Source organism: Panthera onca, chromosome B4, assembly GCF_046562875.1.
Source record: "Panthera onca isolate mPanOnc1 chromosome B4, mPanOnc1 haplotype 2, whole genome shotgun sequence".
NCBI classification, from domain to species: domain Eukaryota; kingdom Metazoa; phylum Chordata; class Mammalia; order Carnivora; family Felidae; genus Panthera; species Panthera onca.
In genome coordinates, this window is record NC_138345.1 from 45,951,531 (window position 1) to 45,965,668 (window position 14,138).

The window sequence follows — 14,138 nt, forward strand, 5'->3', positions numbered from 1 at the left end:
AAATACATATATATTCCCACAAAAAAGGATAAATAAAGACTACAGATAGTCTTACATTGCTTCAAGTCAGGTGTTCCACCAAATGAATTAACGGAAATAAGTTGGTTTTGAGAGCTTTTTCGATTTCAGAATTACACATAAGGGATTATAGATTAGAAATGCTTTGGTCTAGGCCCTTGTCCAAACTGGTGTTTGGATCAGTGTTAATGCTGCTTTAAGTGCAAGCCAGCGGGGCGCCTGGGTGGCTCAGTCGGTTGGGCCTCCGACTTCAGCTCGGGTCACGATCTCATGGTCCGTGAGTTCGAGCCCCGCGTCGGGCTCTGGGCTGATGGCTCAGAGCCTGGAGCCTGCTTCCGATTCTGTGTCTCCCTCTCTCTCTGACCCTCCCCCGTTCATGCTCTGTCTCTCTCTGTTTCAAAAATAAATAAACGTTAAAAAAAAATTTAAAAAAAAAAAAAAAAAATAAGTGCAAGCCAGGGTCTCAGGAAGAAGAAAAAAGGAGCAAAGAACATATGTAAAATAAAAGGTTTTTAGCAATATCTGTCAGAACAACAACAACAAATGGTAATGAAGGTCTTACAAAGATCTTTAGCACAGTGGCCAGGAACTCAAATACAGTTTTCCTAAAAGCCACAACTAAGGATTTTGTAGCTTTACCCACTAGAGCATTAGTCCCTTTTAGCTAATCCTTTTTCTTTCACTTTAACAGCAAAAATCAGAAGTTCCCTGCCCCCAGGGGTAGAGGGGAAGGAGGTAAATAAAGTGCACATTAAAGCTAGATACATCACATCTATTTCCACCTAAACCATGTAATTAAGATGTGCTAAAGATTTTTAAACGAAATTTTAGAAGCACATTGTTTCCCTTAATTCCCTATGTTTCTTGTAGTTTTTATAAGAGGACTGGGTCTAGAATAATACTGCCCAAGAGAAATATTTAAGCCCCACAGGTGAATCATGCATTGTAATTTTAAATTTTCTAGTAGCCAGATTCTAAGAAGTAAAAAGAAACAGGTAAAATTAACTTTAATATTGTATTTTATCTAATCCAATATATCCAAAATATTTTTATTTCAACACGTAATCAAAACTTAAAAATTTATTACTGAGGGGCACCTGGGTGGCTCAGTTGGTTAAGCGTCTGACTTTGGCTCAGGTCATGATTTCATGGTTCCAACCTGTGTCAGGCAGGCTCTGTGCTGACAGTTCGAAGCCTGGAGCCTACTTCGAATTCGGGGTCTCCCTCTCTCTCTCTTTCTGCCCCTCCCCCACTCACATTCTGTCTCTCTCAGTAAAGGCTCAGTAAAGCCACAACAGTGAAATGTCTTCCATTTGGTCTTTAGTAAAGACTCAGTAAAGCCAGTAGGCTCAGTAAAGCCACAACAATGAAATGTCTTCCATTTGGTCTTTACTTCCTCTTCAGCTATACTATACTTAAATCCTAACATAGGTTAAAATTATTTCAAAAAATGATTTCTGATGAAAAAAATTTAATAGAATTCTACTTTTTTTCCCCAGCTTTTATCACATTTCCAAGTCCACATTTCAAAGAACTAGCTGAGACTTGTGAGAGCAAGGACAAAGGCCTGATTCTTTGATTTCTTTTAGGTTATCCCAATATTTAAGTTTAATAAGATAATCCATATCTGCCATCTCCTTGGCTCTCCCACTAAGAGTATTCTAGATTGACCATGTACTAATAATAATGGTTAAAGATGGTGGTTCATGAGAATCTCTGCTTTATGTCTGATATTTTTCATAATTAAAAAATAAAGAAGGGAGGAAAGATAAGGTGCAAGTCCAAGCGTACTTGAATAATAATAATAATAATAATAATAATAATAATAGCTGTCATTAACAAATGCTGTTATCACTTTTGTTGCTGATATGATGTGGAAACCAATTATAAGAATCCCCTGAAGAGATTAAGGGATCAACAGCTTAAACAAAATCTGATTGTGAGACTTTACATCTAAAAAACCATATATTTCTCTTTATACAGAGTCCAATGATTACTTTCTGAAATCTGTTTCTTTGCATTACTTTTGCAGAGATGACACTTCCATTAGAAAATGACATCTCCCATGGGGCGCCTGGGTGGCTCAGTTGGTTAGGCAACCAACTTCGGCTCAGGTCATGATCTCACAGTTCATGAGTTCGAGACCCGCATCGGGCTCTGTGCTGACGGCTTGGAGCCTGGAGCCTTCTTCGGATTCTGTGTCTTCCCCCCTCTCTCTACCCCTTCCCTTCTCACGCTCTGTATCTCTCTGTCTCGCAATAATAAATAAATGTTAAAAAAAAAAAGAAAGAAAGAAAATGACATCTCCCCTAAATACTGTGCTTTTTACCAGCTACACAATCTCTACTGGACAGAAGCAACACAGTGAAACAAGAACATACTGCTTCATCTCAAAGAAAATCACTATTATATTTCTCATACCCAACAAGTTACAGTTTGGGGCAGGTTACTAGGTTTGTAAATATGGTTTTAAGCTTCTTATGTTTAAAATAACAACACAAATCCTGGTTAAAGCTTGCTTGTACATTCTGAACCCAGAACAAATGAACCATTTTAAGTGATTCCAAAAGATTACCCTTATGCTTTCAAGGTGGAGCCAACACTAATTAAATCTGGCAACTCTTGACGGTGTGCTTCACTGTATTACCTCAGAGTGGTTTAATTCGTTACACTGAAATTGGGCTTCTGTCACTTCTAAAATCTACCTCCAAATCTGAACCAGAGTCTCTAGTGGTTTCAACTGCTTCAACCACATTGTGGTAGGGATTTAACTATTCTGAGGCATTCCCAAATATTACAAACCGCAATGAGAATATAGACTACAACAGGAAACAGATGTGGGTTAACCAGAATAGCTCCACAGAAAGGAGGTAATAGCAAACCTTCTGTAGGTATCACATCTGTTTTCTTGAGCAGTTTCAACAGCTTATTAAATGTCAAGACCGGATTACCCATAAATTGGGAACACAGCCAGTCTATTACCAAAGTTGTTGCTATGCAACTCCACTTGACTAGACACGTTCAAGAGATAGATGACAACAGGACAACCAGGTACCCATCATAAAATGAGCTAGAGTGGGAACATTATGACATCCTAAAAGAGAAATTTAAATTATGTTCACAATGAACCATTCCTCTTCTAATGTTCCAGCCAATGTCCAAAACAAGTAGTGAATTAAAATTTATATATAAAGAGACAATATACCTCATTGGAGGTTCACTGATAATAGGGTATAAAACAGAATTTCACAGAAGTGGTATTTAAAAAAAAAAATGGAATACATATCTGTGGAAGTAACAGTTCAATCATGCAGATGCTCACTGGGAGAAATGCCTTGAATCTAGTAGGGGAAGTAAAGAGATGTCATGTACCTGTGTAAGAGAGCGTAAGGGCAATTACAGTGTTGCAGTAAAGCCTTTTAACCTAGTTTAAGATTTATGTCTCGGTAAATACAAGTGATTTAAAAAAAAAATTTTTTTAACGTTTATTCATTTTTGAGAGACAGAGAACGAGTGGGGAAGGGGAAGAGAGAGGGAGACACAAAATCTGAAGCAGGCTCCAGGCTCCGAGCTGTCAGCACAGAGACTGACGCGGGGCTCGAACTCACGAACTGTGAGATCATGACCTGAGCCGAAGTCGGATGCTCAGGTGCCCCAATACAAGTGATTTTTAATGTGAAAAGAGAAAATATCATAGTTTCATTACATAATTTTATTTTTTCAAGGAGTCATGTTTAGAATATTAAACATTTGCAGTTAGTATGCTCTTATAGAGAGCTAAGAATTGCTACTGTGGCCAAAGCTTTCTAAAGCCAAAATTACTCAGGAAAACTAAAAAATTGAAAACAGATTTTCAGTTGAAGGCATTATTATGATCAACACAATACCACCTTGGTCAATTCTATCAATTGCTTCATGAGACACTTTTAAGAGTCCCACTGTCCTAGGGCCTTCCAAAAACCCTAGCGCAGAAAACATTAGCATGTTAACAAGGGAAAACTGTTCTCTTTCCTCTCATTCTTTTCAAGCACAACTAAAATAAATTCTATTTGGAGTCTGAGTAGAAATAATAATCAATACCTTATTATTGAAAGGCAAATTACTCCAGTATCAATGAGCATGCCTTATGTCCAGATATTGTTTTTTCATTTTATCTTAATTTTTTAAAGTTTCTTTTTTTAAGTAATCTTTACACCCAACATGGAGCTCGAACTCATGACCCCAAGATCAAGAGTTGCATGCTCTTCCAACTGAACCAGCCGGGCGCCCCCCAGATACTGGTTTTTAAATACTACCCTTCATTAAAAAGAACCATGGTTCTTTGGAATAATAGTTGATTCTAGGGCTGAGGCAAGAGAAATATAAGATAAAGCTGAATATCTGTTCTTCCAAAAAAGGCTTTAAAATTATAGGGGTTGCTTGAAAAATTAAAAATAGAATCACTATATGATCCAGCAATCCCACTGCTGGGTATATATCTAAAAGAACTAAAACAGGATCTCAGAGATGTTTGCAATCCATGTTCACTGCAGCGTTATTCATAATAGCCAAAAGGTTGAACCAACCTAAATATCCACTGATGGATGAATGGGTAAAGAAAATGTGGTGCATACATAAAATACTATTCAGCCTTTAAAAATAAGGGAGTCTTGTTATATGCTACAAAACAGATGAACTGTGAGGACATTATGCTAAGGGAAATAAGCCAGTAACAACAAGGCAATACTGTATTATTCCACTTATTCCACTAGATGATTCCACTTTAGGTATCAAAAGAAGTCAAACTCTTAGAGAAAGGCAAGTTAAAATGGTGGTTGCCAGGCCAGGGGGAGGGGGGAAAAGGAAGCTATTTGGAAGAATTTCAGTTCTGCAAAATGAAAAAGTTCTAGAGATCTTGTTGTACAACAGCGTGCATAAATAATTAGCACTACTATACTCTCTGCTTAAAAATGGTTAAAATGGCAGATTTTATATTAAGCGTTTTTGTTTTGTTTTGTTTTGTTTTTTACCACAATTTAAAAAGAAGAGAAGGACGCTCATGAAAAGGACACAGGAATCAGCTTGAAGGTGCTCCTAATGCCAATTCTGGGATTTTTGCAACAATTTAATGATAATGAAATATTACCTTATAATATTCCATAATTTTATAGAGTAAAATACATATCCATGATTCCATACCAACATATATATATATATATATATATATATATATATATATATATATATATGAAAAATTGAATAAAGGGGAGAGAACAGCTCTTCCTTACGGGAGAATTCCAATTAATAAATATAACAGGAATAATGGATATTGTATCAATGTTAATTTCCTGGTGTTGATAACTGTTCTAGGAGTAGGTAGAATCAAACTGGGTGAAAGATATATTATTCTTCTATATTTTCTGTAAGTCTCAAATTATTTCAAAACGAACAGTCTCAAAGAGAAGCAACACAGCACAACACAAAAAGTACTGCATTAGGAAATCAGGAAATTGGAATTGCATTTTTTTCCTAAATAGAAAGTTATATGACCTTGGGCAAATACAAGAAGCTAACTAAGCAAAAAGCACCAAAGAATGCTGAATTTTAGGAAGAGAAACCTGGGACAGAAAGAACAAATGTTTGTGTGAGCATTGTATCTAGAAAACATAGCTAATTTTATGAAAACTATAAACAGTTTCTTTATGCAAAAACAACTTTGCAAACCCATGAAACATTGTTTACTTACTACCTTTAGCCTAATGAAATCTACTGTGGCATAGAAGGGTTTTTTTCATATTTTAAGAATAACACAATAGCTAAAATATAAAAGCAACGTTATAAATCTCAACTGAATATAAAAGCCAAATCACTGTCAATCCAAAATAAAAAATAAATGAACAAAACAAAAAACTCTGAATAGGGGTGATATTAATTGCATAAAGCCTCTAATTTCATTCTTACTTACAAACTGTAGAAGACTGAAAGATTTCAGAAGCTCACAATTATAAACGAAATACTAAATAAATACCAGTCTACCAAAAATTTCACTACAACCAAAGAAATTCCTCTTCCTATTCTTTTTAAAGTTACTTATTTTGAGAGAAAGAGAGAGAGCATAGTGGGGGGAGGGGCAGAGAGAGAGGGAGGGAAAGAATTCCAAGTCTGCACTGTTAGCATGGAGCCCAACGTTGGGCTTGATCTCACTAACTGTGAGATCATGACCTGAGTGAAATCAAGAGTCAGACGCTTAACTGATTGAGCCACCCAGGCACCCTGCCAAAGGAATTCTAATCCTTCTCTGAGATTTAGTTATTTCAGATCAAATCTAACAAAAAAATATATATATATAGTGCAATGAATTAACAGTGTGGGAAATCTAGGAGTTCAACAAAAATAATTACAGGGCCTGCATTATAATATTCTTAGAAGGTCTAAATTTTTTTTTAAATTTATTTATTTTGAGAGAGTGTGAGCAAGCATACGCATGTGTGGGGGAGGGGAGGGGTAGACTCTCAAGCAGGTTCCTTGCTGTCAGCACAGAGCCAGACATGGGGCTTGATCTAATGACCCTAGGATAGTGACCCGAGCAAAAATCAAGAGTTGGATGCTCAACAGAGCCACAGAGGCGCACTGAAATTTTTAAATTGTAAACTACACTTAAAGTGCAAAAAATAACTGAAGGAGAAGCCTTTGTTCATTAGGGATAACTTTAGGAATAACTATTACACAGAATCATTAAATAGCTGGTAATAATTTTAAATTTAAATAAGAAGTTAAAATACTGGCCACTTTTAACTGCTCAAGGATTCATAAATTCCCTCCCAAGAAGTCCCAAAATTGTGGTCTTTGCCATTATCTGACTACCTACCCTTTCCAAACCTACTAAAAACAGTAAAAATAAGATCTCTGTGACCCTTGTAAAAGCTACAGAGAAATCTCTTCCTGAAAAATGTTTTACATGGACTCTGTTAGTAAAAACAATGTTTTACATGGACTCTGTTACATTTACATGTTTGGCAGGTTTCAAAAAATGGCTTTAAACATTCATTTAAACCTACCAAACATGTTAATAACGAGGTAGCTTATATATGGGTCAATACAAAATATAAACGGATATTGCAAGATATGGCTTTCAGTAAAGCTGAGTTACTAAAGGGGCGCTTGGGTGGCTCAGTCAGCTAAGCATCTGACTTTGGCTCAGGTCATGATCTTGTGGTTTGTGAGTTTGAGCCCCACGTCAGGTTCTGTGCTGACAGCTCACAGCCTGAAGCCTGCTTCATATTCTGTCTCTCTCTCTCTCTCTGTACCTGCCTCTCAAAAATATAAACATTAAAAAAATTAAAAAGAAAAGTGAGTTACTAAAGATTTAAACCCCCCAAATGCAAGTCTTCTTCAGTTAAGAGGGATTAAATGTATAGTAACTGAAGAAAAATTTAAAGAAAAAAGAAAATATTCTAGTCATCTGAATACAAACTTCCTTTAAGCAACTCTCCCAAGGCAAAATGTATTATCTGTCCTTAATCTAAAATAACATAGTTATCTTGTACAGTTAGTACAAAAAAACACCAGAAAATGTTGTAACGGGAAGAAACGTAAAGATCATCTGGTTCAAACAATCTTACTGGTCAAAATACAAAGACCAGATTATTATCTGAAGTATCTAAAGTCATCCAGTTAAATGGAAAATCAAACAAGAATTAAGGTCAGTACCCGATATTATAAAATGTTTCAATAAAGATCGAGAGATTACAACTTTTAACAATTAAACAGCATTCCAAATTGTAAAGAAGCTGATTTCTCAAGAAAATAGCATATTTAAAATCAGAACTCTTTCACTTCAGGAGTATAAAAACCAAAGGAACAAAAAAGGTAGACCGAAACTAAAAATATCTCCACACATACTAAATGGTTTTATACTAAAACATGAGAAGAAGAAGGGTAACAGAACATTTTAAAAATTATCCAAGAGCAAGTTCAAACGTGCTCACTAAAATAACAACATGCATCAGATTCTTCTAATTCACATAGATAAAACCATACTAACTCCTAAGTAAGGCAAAGCATCTTATTTGGTAAGGGTCTAGGGTTTGTGGTGGCATTTCAGGAAAGCATGTTTACACTCATCATCACGCAAGTTTCTCTCATTATATATGTGCAATAATTTTTTCAGAGCCAGATAAAGTAGAGTGCATAATGAGACAACAGAGCATATAATTAGATGATGTACTACTTTGGCTGCTGTAGATTATAACAAGTTAAATAATGTTGCTTGAATTGTACATCAAAAGGTAACTTTCAAATAGGAATTCAAAAATGTGTTATCATAAGATACATCCCAAACAGATGCCAAGTGATATAAAAGGACAGCGCCATGTTTACAACTCAATGATTATAAGCCCCTAATCCAGGTATTCTGTTGAGCTAAGGGATCTAATGATGGTGTTTATCAATATCATTCTTCAGTTATTATATGTCAGCAACATGTGGAGAAAAAATATATATTAACATGCATACAGTGGTGTAAAGTAGTAGAAAGGGGCAAACATTCAGGTGTTTAAGCTCATTATCTTGAATATTTCTCTGAAACTGAACAATAAAATCAATTTTAAGGAGCACTGAATGTTATAAACTGGCAAAGATTCAAAAGGTACTTGTAATCAAAAGAGCTTTATCTCAATGGCAGATGATCATATTATTATTATTTCTTAAGGAAGAAATTAATCTTTAAAACAAACAAGAAAAATCATCATAAATGGGCCCTTTTGTGTTATAACAGAGTTTCACAATACACAGGCTAAAGATGCCAAGGAAATTACTTTACAAAGAAATCTGAAAACTTGGAAAACAAATTCCCTTATTAGGATATTGACAAAATAGAGGAAGGTGTCATGAAGGGAAAATGTAGCCCTGCAATTTCAGGCTTAGAATATAAAATAGATCATTCACCAATTGCCAACTTTTCAGCACACATCCTATACAATAATACACTCTTTATTCAAAACTTCTTAATACTCCAAGTTCTAACAATCTCTGTTTCCCAAAGTTGTGCCAGGTATAATTAGATTTGGACAAAACTAACTACGGACATTCTCTAAAGCAAGGAAATTTATAATAAGAGACTGAAAACAAATCGAGATGACCTCCAAGTAGGTAAGAAATCTCTCTTTACCTATAACTAGTATGTATTGCTGCATCTGTCAGCAGAAGCTGAGAACTGAAAGAAGAAAAAATGAAGTAAAACACATATACTAAAAAAAAAAATTATGAGAAAAATTGAACCAACAATGTCATTTTCAATACAACCAGTGATTCAAAACACAGCGATTTACTCTGTCAATCAGTTAAGTTGTATGCAATGAGAAAAGCATCCTCAAAAAAAAAAAAAAAAAAGCTAATGATAACATTCCTTTTTTATAATTTTTTTCCTCTATGCTTATTTTTGAGTGACAGACTGAACAAGTGGGGGAGGGGCAGAGAGAAGGAGACACAGAATCTGAAGCAGGCTCCAGGTTCAGGGTTGTCAGCATACAGCCTGACACAGGACTCCAACCCAAGAACCGCAAGATCATGACCTGAGCTAAGTCGGATGCTTAACCAACTGAGCCACCCAGGTGCCCCGAACTTTCTTAACTTTTGTATAATGGCAAAAAAATGCTTTAAACTTATAAATTATCAATGATAGGTCTTTGCTACTGAAAAGCAGTTTTCCAGGCCCTCAGTGCAACAGGTGTTTTTGGCAGTGAAACCTGACCAATCAAAACAAGAATGTTAAGACACAATGTGCTTCTGCCTACTGCAGGGTCTTATGAAATAGATACGAAGGCTTGTTTGATGACTGTCCTATCAGAATAATAGAAATTATCCCTTCTGATAATGCTTTCGTATATACTATAAGGAAGCCGCAGAACACTGTAATACTTGGGTGGGCACAGAGGTGGAGGGCGAGGGGGAGCTCAGTGCAGACAAGTAAACTAGAAGCTTGTTTCTAAAGGGTGATGAAATGATTTCAGCATAATGAATAAGAAGTATAAACAAGCACCAGCATTGTACCTTTCAAATAACACCTACAGGTAAGTGGTCAGTATCAGCTGACAAGTAGGGAAATCAGATATATCCTCACAGACACAGCCTTATCTTAAAGCATCAGCCAAAATTATGACTGTCTTTTAAAAAAATGTGACACCATTAGCAATTCCCCTTGTCCTATCCTTCTTTGCAGAAGCTGGTTATAAACCTTAGATAAACCTATTTGTTCTTTCTGCCAACTCTGCACAATAAAAATCAAATCTGAAACCTACAGCTTTCCAATATATCCAACACCTGGTTAATTCACCACTTACAAAAAAAAGGGAGAACCTGATCTAAGGAACCTCCACTGAAGGTGCAGATAGAGTAAGCAGATAAACATTCTGAGCTCTTCCCATAAGACCCAATCAAAACACAAAAGTTTACTGTGTCTTACAATTGCTACATATAAATTTCCCAAGTATCAATCTTTTCTTTTCAAATGTACTATAAACACATATAGGGTAGTTTGATCCCAAGTAAATGCAATCTTCCAGAAGGCAACAGGGCTATACAACTGTTATTTAATATTTCCTTACACTTCCTGGAAAAAGCAGCTTTCATTCTTGGGCATGACAAAAAGCTGGGAAGCTTTCTTCCATTCTTTTTTTTTTTTAATGTTTATTTATTTTTGAGAGAGCAAGTGCAAGTGGGGGACGGGCACAGGGAGAGAGGGAGAGGGGGAGAGGGGGGAGGGAGAGGGGGAGAGGGGAGAGGGGAGAGGGGGAGAGGGGGGAGGGAGAGAGAGAGAGGGAGAATCCCAAGCAGGCTCCGTGCTGTTGACGCAGAACCTGAAGTGGGGCTCAAACTCTAAAACCGTAAGATTATGACCTGAGCTGAAATGAAGAGTCGGATGCCCCACTGACTGAGCCACCAAGGCACCCCTCTTCCATGATTTCTTTTTAAACTGCAGTTGATACACAATGCTACGTTAGTTTCAGGTGACTGGAGGAGTCCTACTGGGAAGATTTCTTAATAGGATGGACTGGGAGGGAGCACTGCCACCTAGCCCAGAGCAGGATCGGTAGTTAGCATCACCAGCTACATAACAAAAGCAAACAACCTCCTTAGAAAAAGAAGCACTTAAAAAATTATGTATTTTTCCAAAAGTTTTCAAGTTCACTACATTTAACCTACTATCAAGTAAAGTGAGATGAAAAGCTGGTTGTGGCAGTTGCTCCTGTAACCACCACTAGTCTCAGAAAGAGAAACTAACAGTTTTTCTCCCCCAATTATGCAAGATTAATTTAGATGGAGAGCTGTGCTCTTTTCTTAGTATGCCATATACCAGAAATTTTACACATCATCATAAATTAAGAAGAGAATAACAAAACCTGCTCTCTTTATCTCCCAAATGTGTCTATGAAAAAAAAGTGACAAAAGCACCGATGCTCAATTAGAGAAACTTCATCAGAATCTCCAGGCAAAGAAAAAGGGGAGGTCTTTTTGTGTATAATCTAGTGGAGGTAGATGTACCATTAACCCCAAATAATCTGTCAAAAAGAGGACAGACAGCAAACCTGGAGGAAGAGAAGCAGATCTGAAAGGCAGGTTTTTAAGGACGCTACCACTCAAAGAAGAAGGGGAGAAAGAAAGAAGAAAGTGAGGAACAAATGACACCACTGTATACATATGTACAGCTCAAGAAGACAGAACAGGCCAGAATGAATACTAATTTTACAATCTACTGTACTTACTGTAAGCCAAGAAAATAAATCCTATTTAATCAATGTTACATACTGTTATATAATGTGATTCATTTGTATTCTCCAACCCTGTCACTCAGAACCTCCAAAAATTCTCACTTTTCTACCTAAATCCCTCCTAAACTATTAGTGATTTTGAATACATATCTGTATCTAAAGTACTTAAAGTGACCTGAAGTGTGGAAAATTCCCAGTAAGAAACAAATGTTTTATTTACAATCTAATCAGTCATAGTAACCTTAAAAAGATAATACCAAGTATAGAATTTTTAAATCCCTACAAAATAATAAATCAAGTGTTCTTCCCTACAAACATTCTTGTAGGACATAGGACCTTTTAACTATTTTTCTAAGAGTAGCAATACCTATACCCTCATGTACAGTCCATAGCTGATCAACAATATACATCTGTGAACTGCTTGGGAACGAGTATGCAGTTTGTACTCGAGCTGACCCAAGTGAAGCTAATAGCCTGTCTTAAAAAAAAAAAAAAAAAATGAAATCATAACTTTGGTCTCATTAGCACTGCCTTCTAAGCTGTTAAAGATTCAAACCCTAACTTGGATTTAAGGAGGGGGGAGGCAGTGAACCACTAACAACAGGGAGAAAATTTATATAGTCAAGTCTATGCAAAATCTCCTATTAATGCAAACCAGCTGCAAGAATAAGAGATGCAGTTTGCAGTATTTGAGCCTTGTGGAACACTAATGGGTTCTTCTATTCCAAGTTTCCATTCTGAAAGGAAAGCCCTTTAATTCATTATTCCCTCAGAGTCCCTGGCCCTCCTAAGAATTACCTTTCTAAAATTCTGCAGCCCAAATTATCTATCTGTTAGGAGATGATGTGCTGTGGCTCTGATGAGCCATTCCAAGCCATTCCTTATATGAGAAGTCACACATCCCCCCACAAAGAAATATCGTGAAAGAAACTGTTTTAAGAATGTGATCCATAAGACCTCTAGCACAGCCTAACTCAAAGTTGTGAAATTTAGAGTTCACATTCAACGTCAATGTACGTGCCATTTACAAAACACTGTGGTAAAATATTCACCACTGGTTATTTCGACCATAATTCTATTGTGACTGCTACAACTTAATTCTACCATTTAGTAAATATTTCCCCAAGCTTTGGTTAATTAATCTTTCTCCTACACAGCTCATAAATCAATTTAAAAACTATTTGCATGTAACCATCTTAACACTTAATATATGACACTACCTGCCCCCAACACCAGTAACAACAAAAAGAGGTTATATATACACAAATGGGGCTGTTTTCCTGACAGGACTACCAGCTCTTCCAGTATACGTCTTATATAATATTTGATTCGTGCAGAAACTGTCCCTAGGAAATTCGAGCAGTGGCTTCATCCATAATGAGGGAAATCAGTCACGTAAGCTTTCAGGACTAGAAATAGAGGAATATCCACTTCTCATACCAGTATAGCTCATAGCTCAGATATCTATCAGAGTTCAGTGGAAGAAAATACATAATGCCTAGAATCCTGAAGGCTGAATAAAATTTCCATAAAAGATACCTCTGGCACCCCAGACAAGAGGCAAGAATATCTGCGTCAAATTAACATCAACTCAAAAACCATTATAAAACTGGTTTTAAAATGAAAAAGCGAGAAACAAACCTCAATTTTGTCTGTTTTGGCATCTCCCCAGTATATTTTGCCTTCATCATAATCCAAGGCTAAACCATTTGGCCAACCAAGAGAAGTGTTAACCAACACTACTCGGTCAGAACCATCCAGAGCTGCTCGCTCAATTTTCGGGATTTCTCCCCAGTCAGTCCAATACATGTACCTACAGAAGTACACAGAAAATGAGCTAAACACAGATAATAAACTGTAACTTTCAGATATCCTAAAGGTGAGGTCCACCCCTCATATTCCACTGGTATCAGTTAACACCACAGAAGGGAAAAAAATAGGACTTAAACACGCTCAAAAGTTATGTTTAAGACATAATAGCAGTGCATATGCTTGTAGGAAATTTTCAGATCAAACAGTGTTTTCTAGAACTGATAATGTCTTCCGATAATAAGATTTCATTTTATGTTTTTCCAAAATATTTTGTGCTCCTTCCCATTAATAGTCATCTCTTTTTTCCAAACTTTTTATTTATTTAAGTAATCTCCACCCCACCAACGGGCTTGAATTCATGACCCGGAGGATCAAGAGTCACATGCTCTTCCAACTGAGCCAGCCACGCGCCCCAGTCATCTCTTCTTCTTGCTGGCTTGTCACCTCTGACACAAAAAGGCTATCCCAGTAGTAATATTCAGATGACAAACTGAATTCCTAAAATAACTAATTCTTTTTGTAGTGCTAAGTAACTGCTGTGGCTCCTGGGAGTTTAAGTAG

General features: G+C 36.5%; 1 protein-coding gene across 1 annotated transcript in view; it reads right to left on the reverse strand.

The window, feature by feature from the left end:
• The window catches only part of LRP6 (LDL receptor related protein 6), a 177,412-nt gene that overhangs the window by 53,788 nt on the left and 109,486 nt on the right, over positions 1-14,138 (reverse strand). The window contains exon 7 of the mRNA XM_060658349.3: positions 13,407-13,578. Coding sequence (XP_060514332.1) covers positions 13,407-13,578 — 172 coding nt within the window. The remainder of the gene's footprint in view (positions 1-13,406; positions 13,579-14,138) is intronic.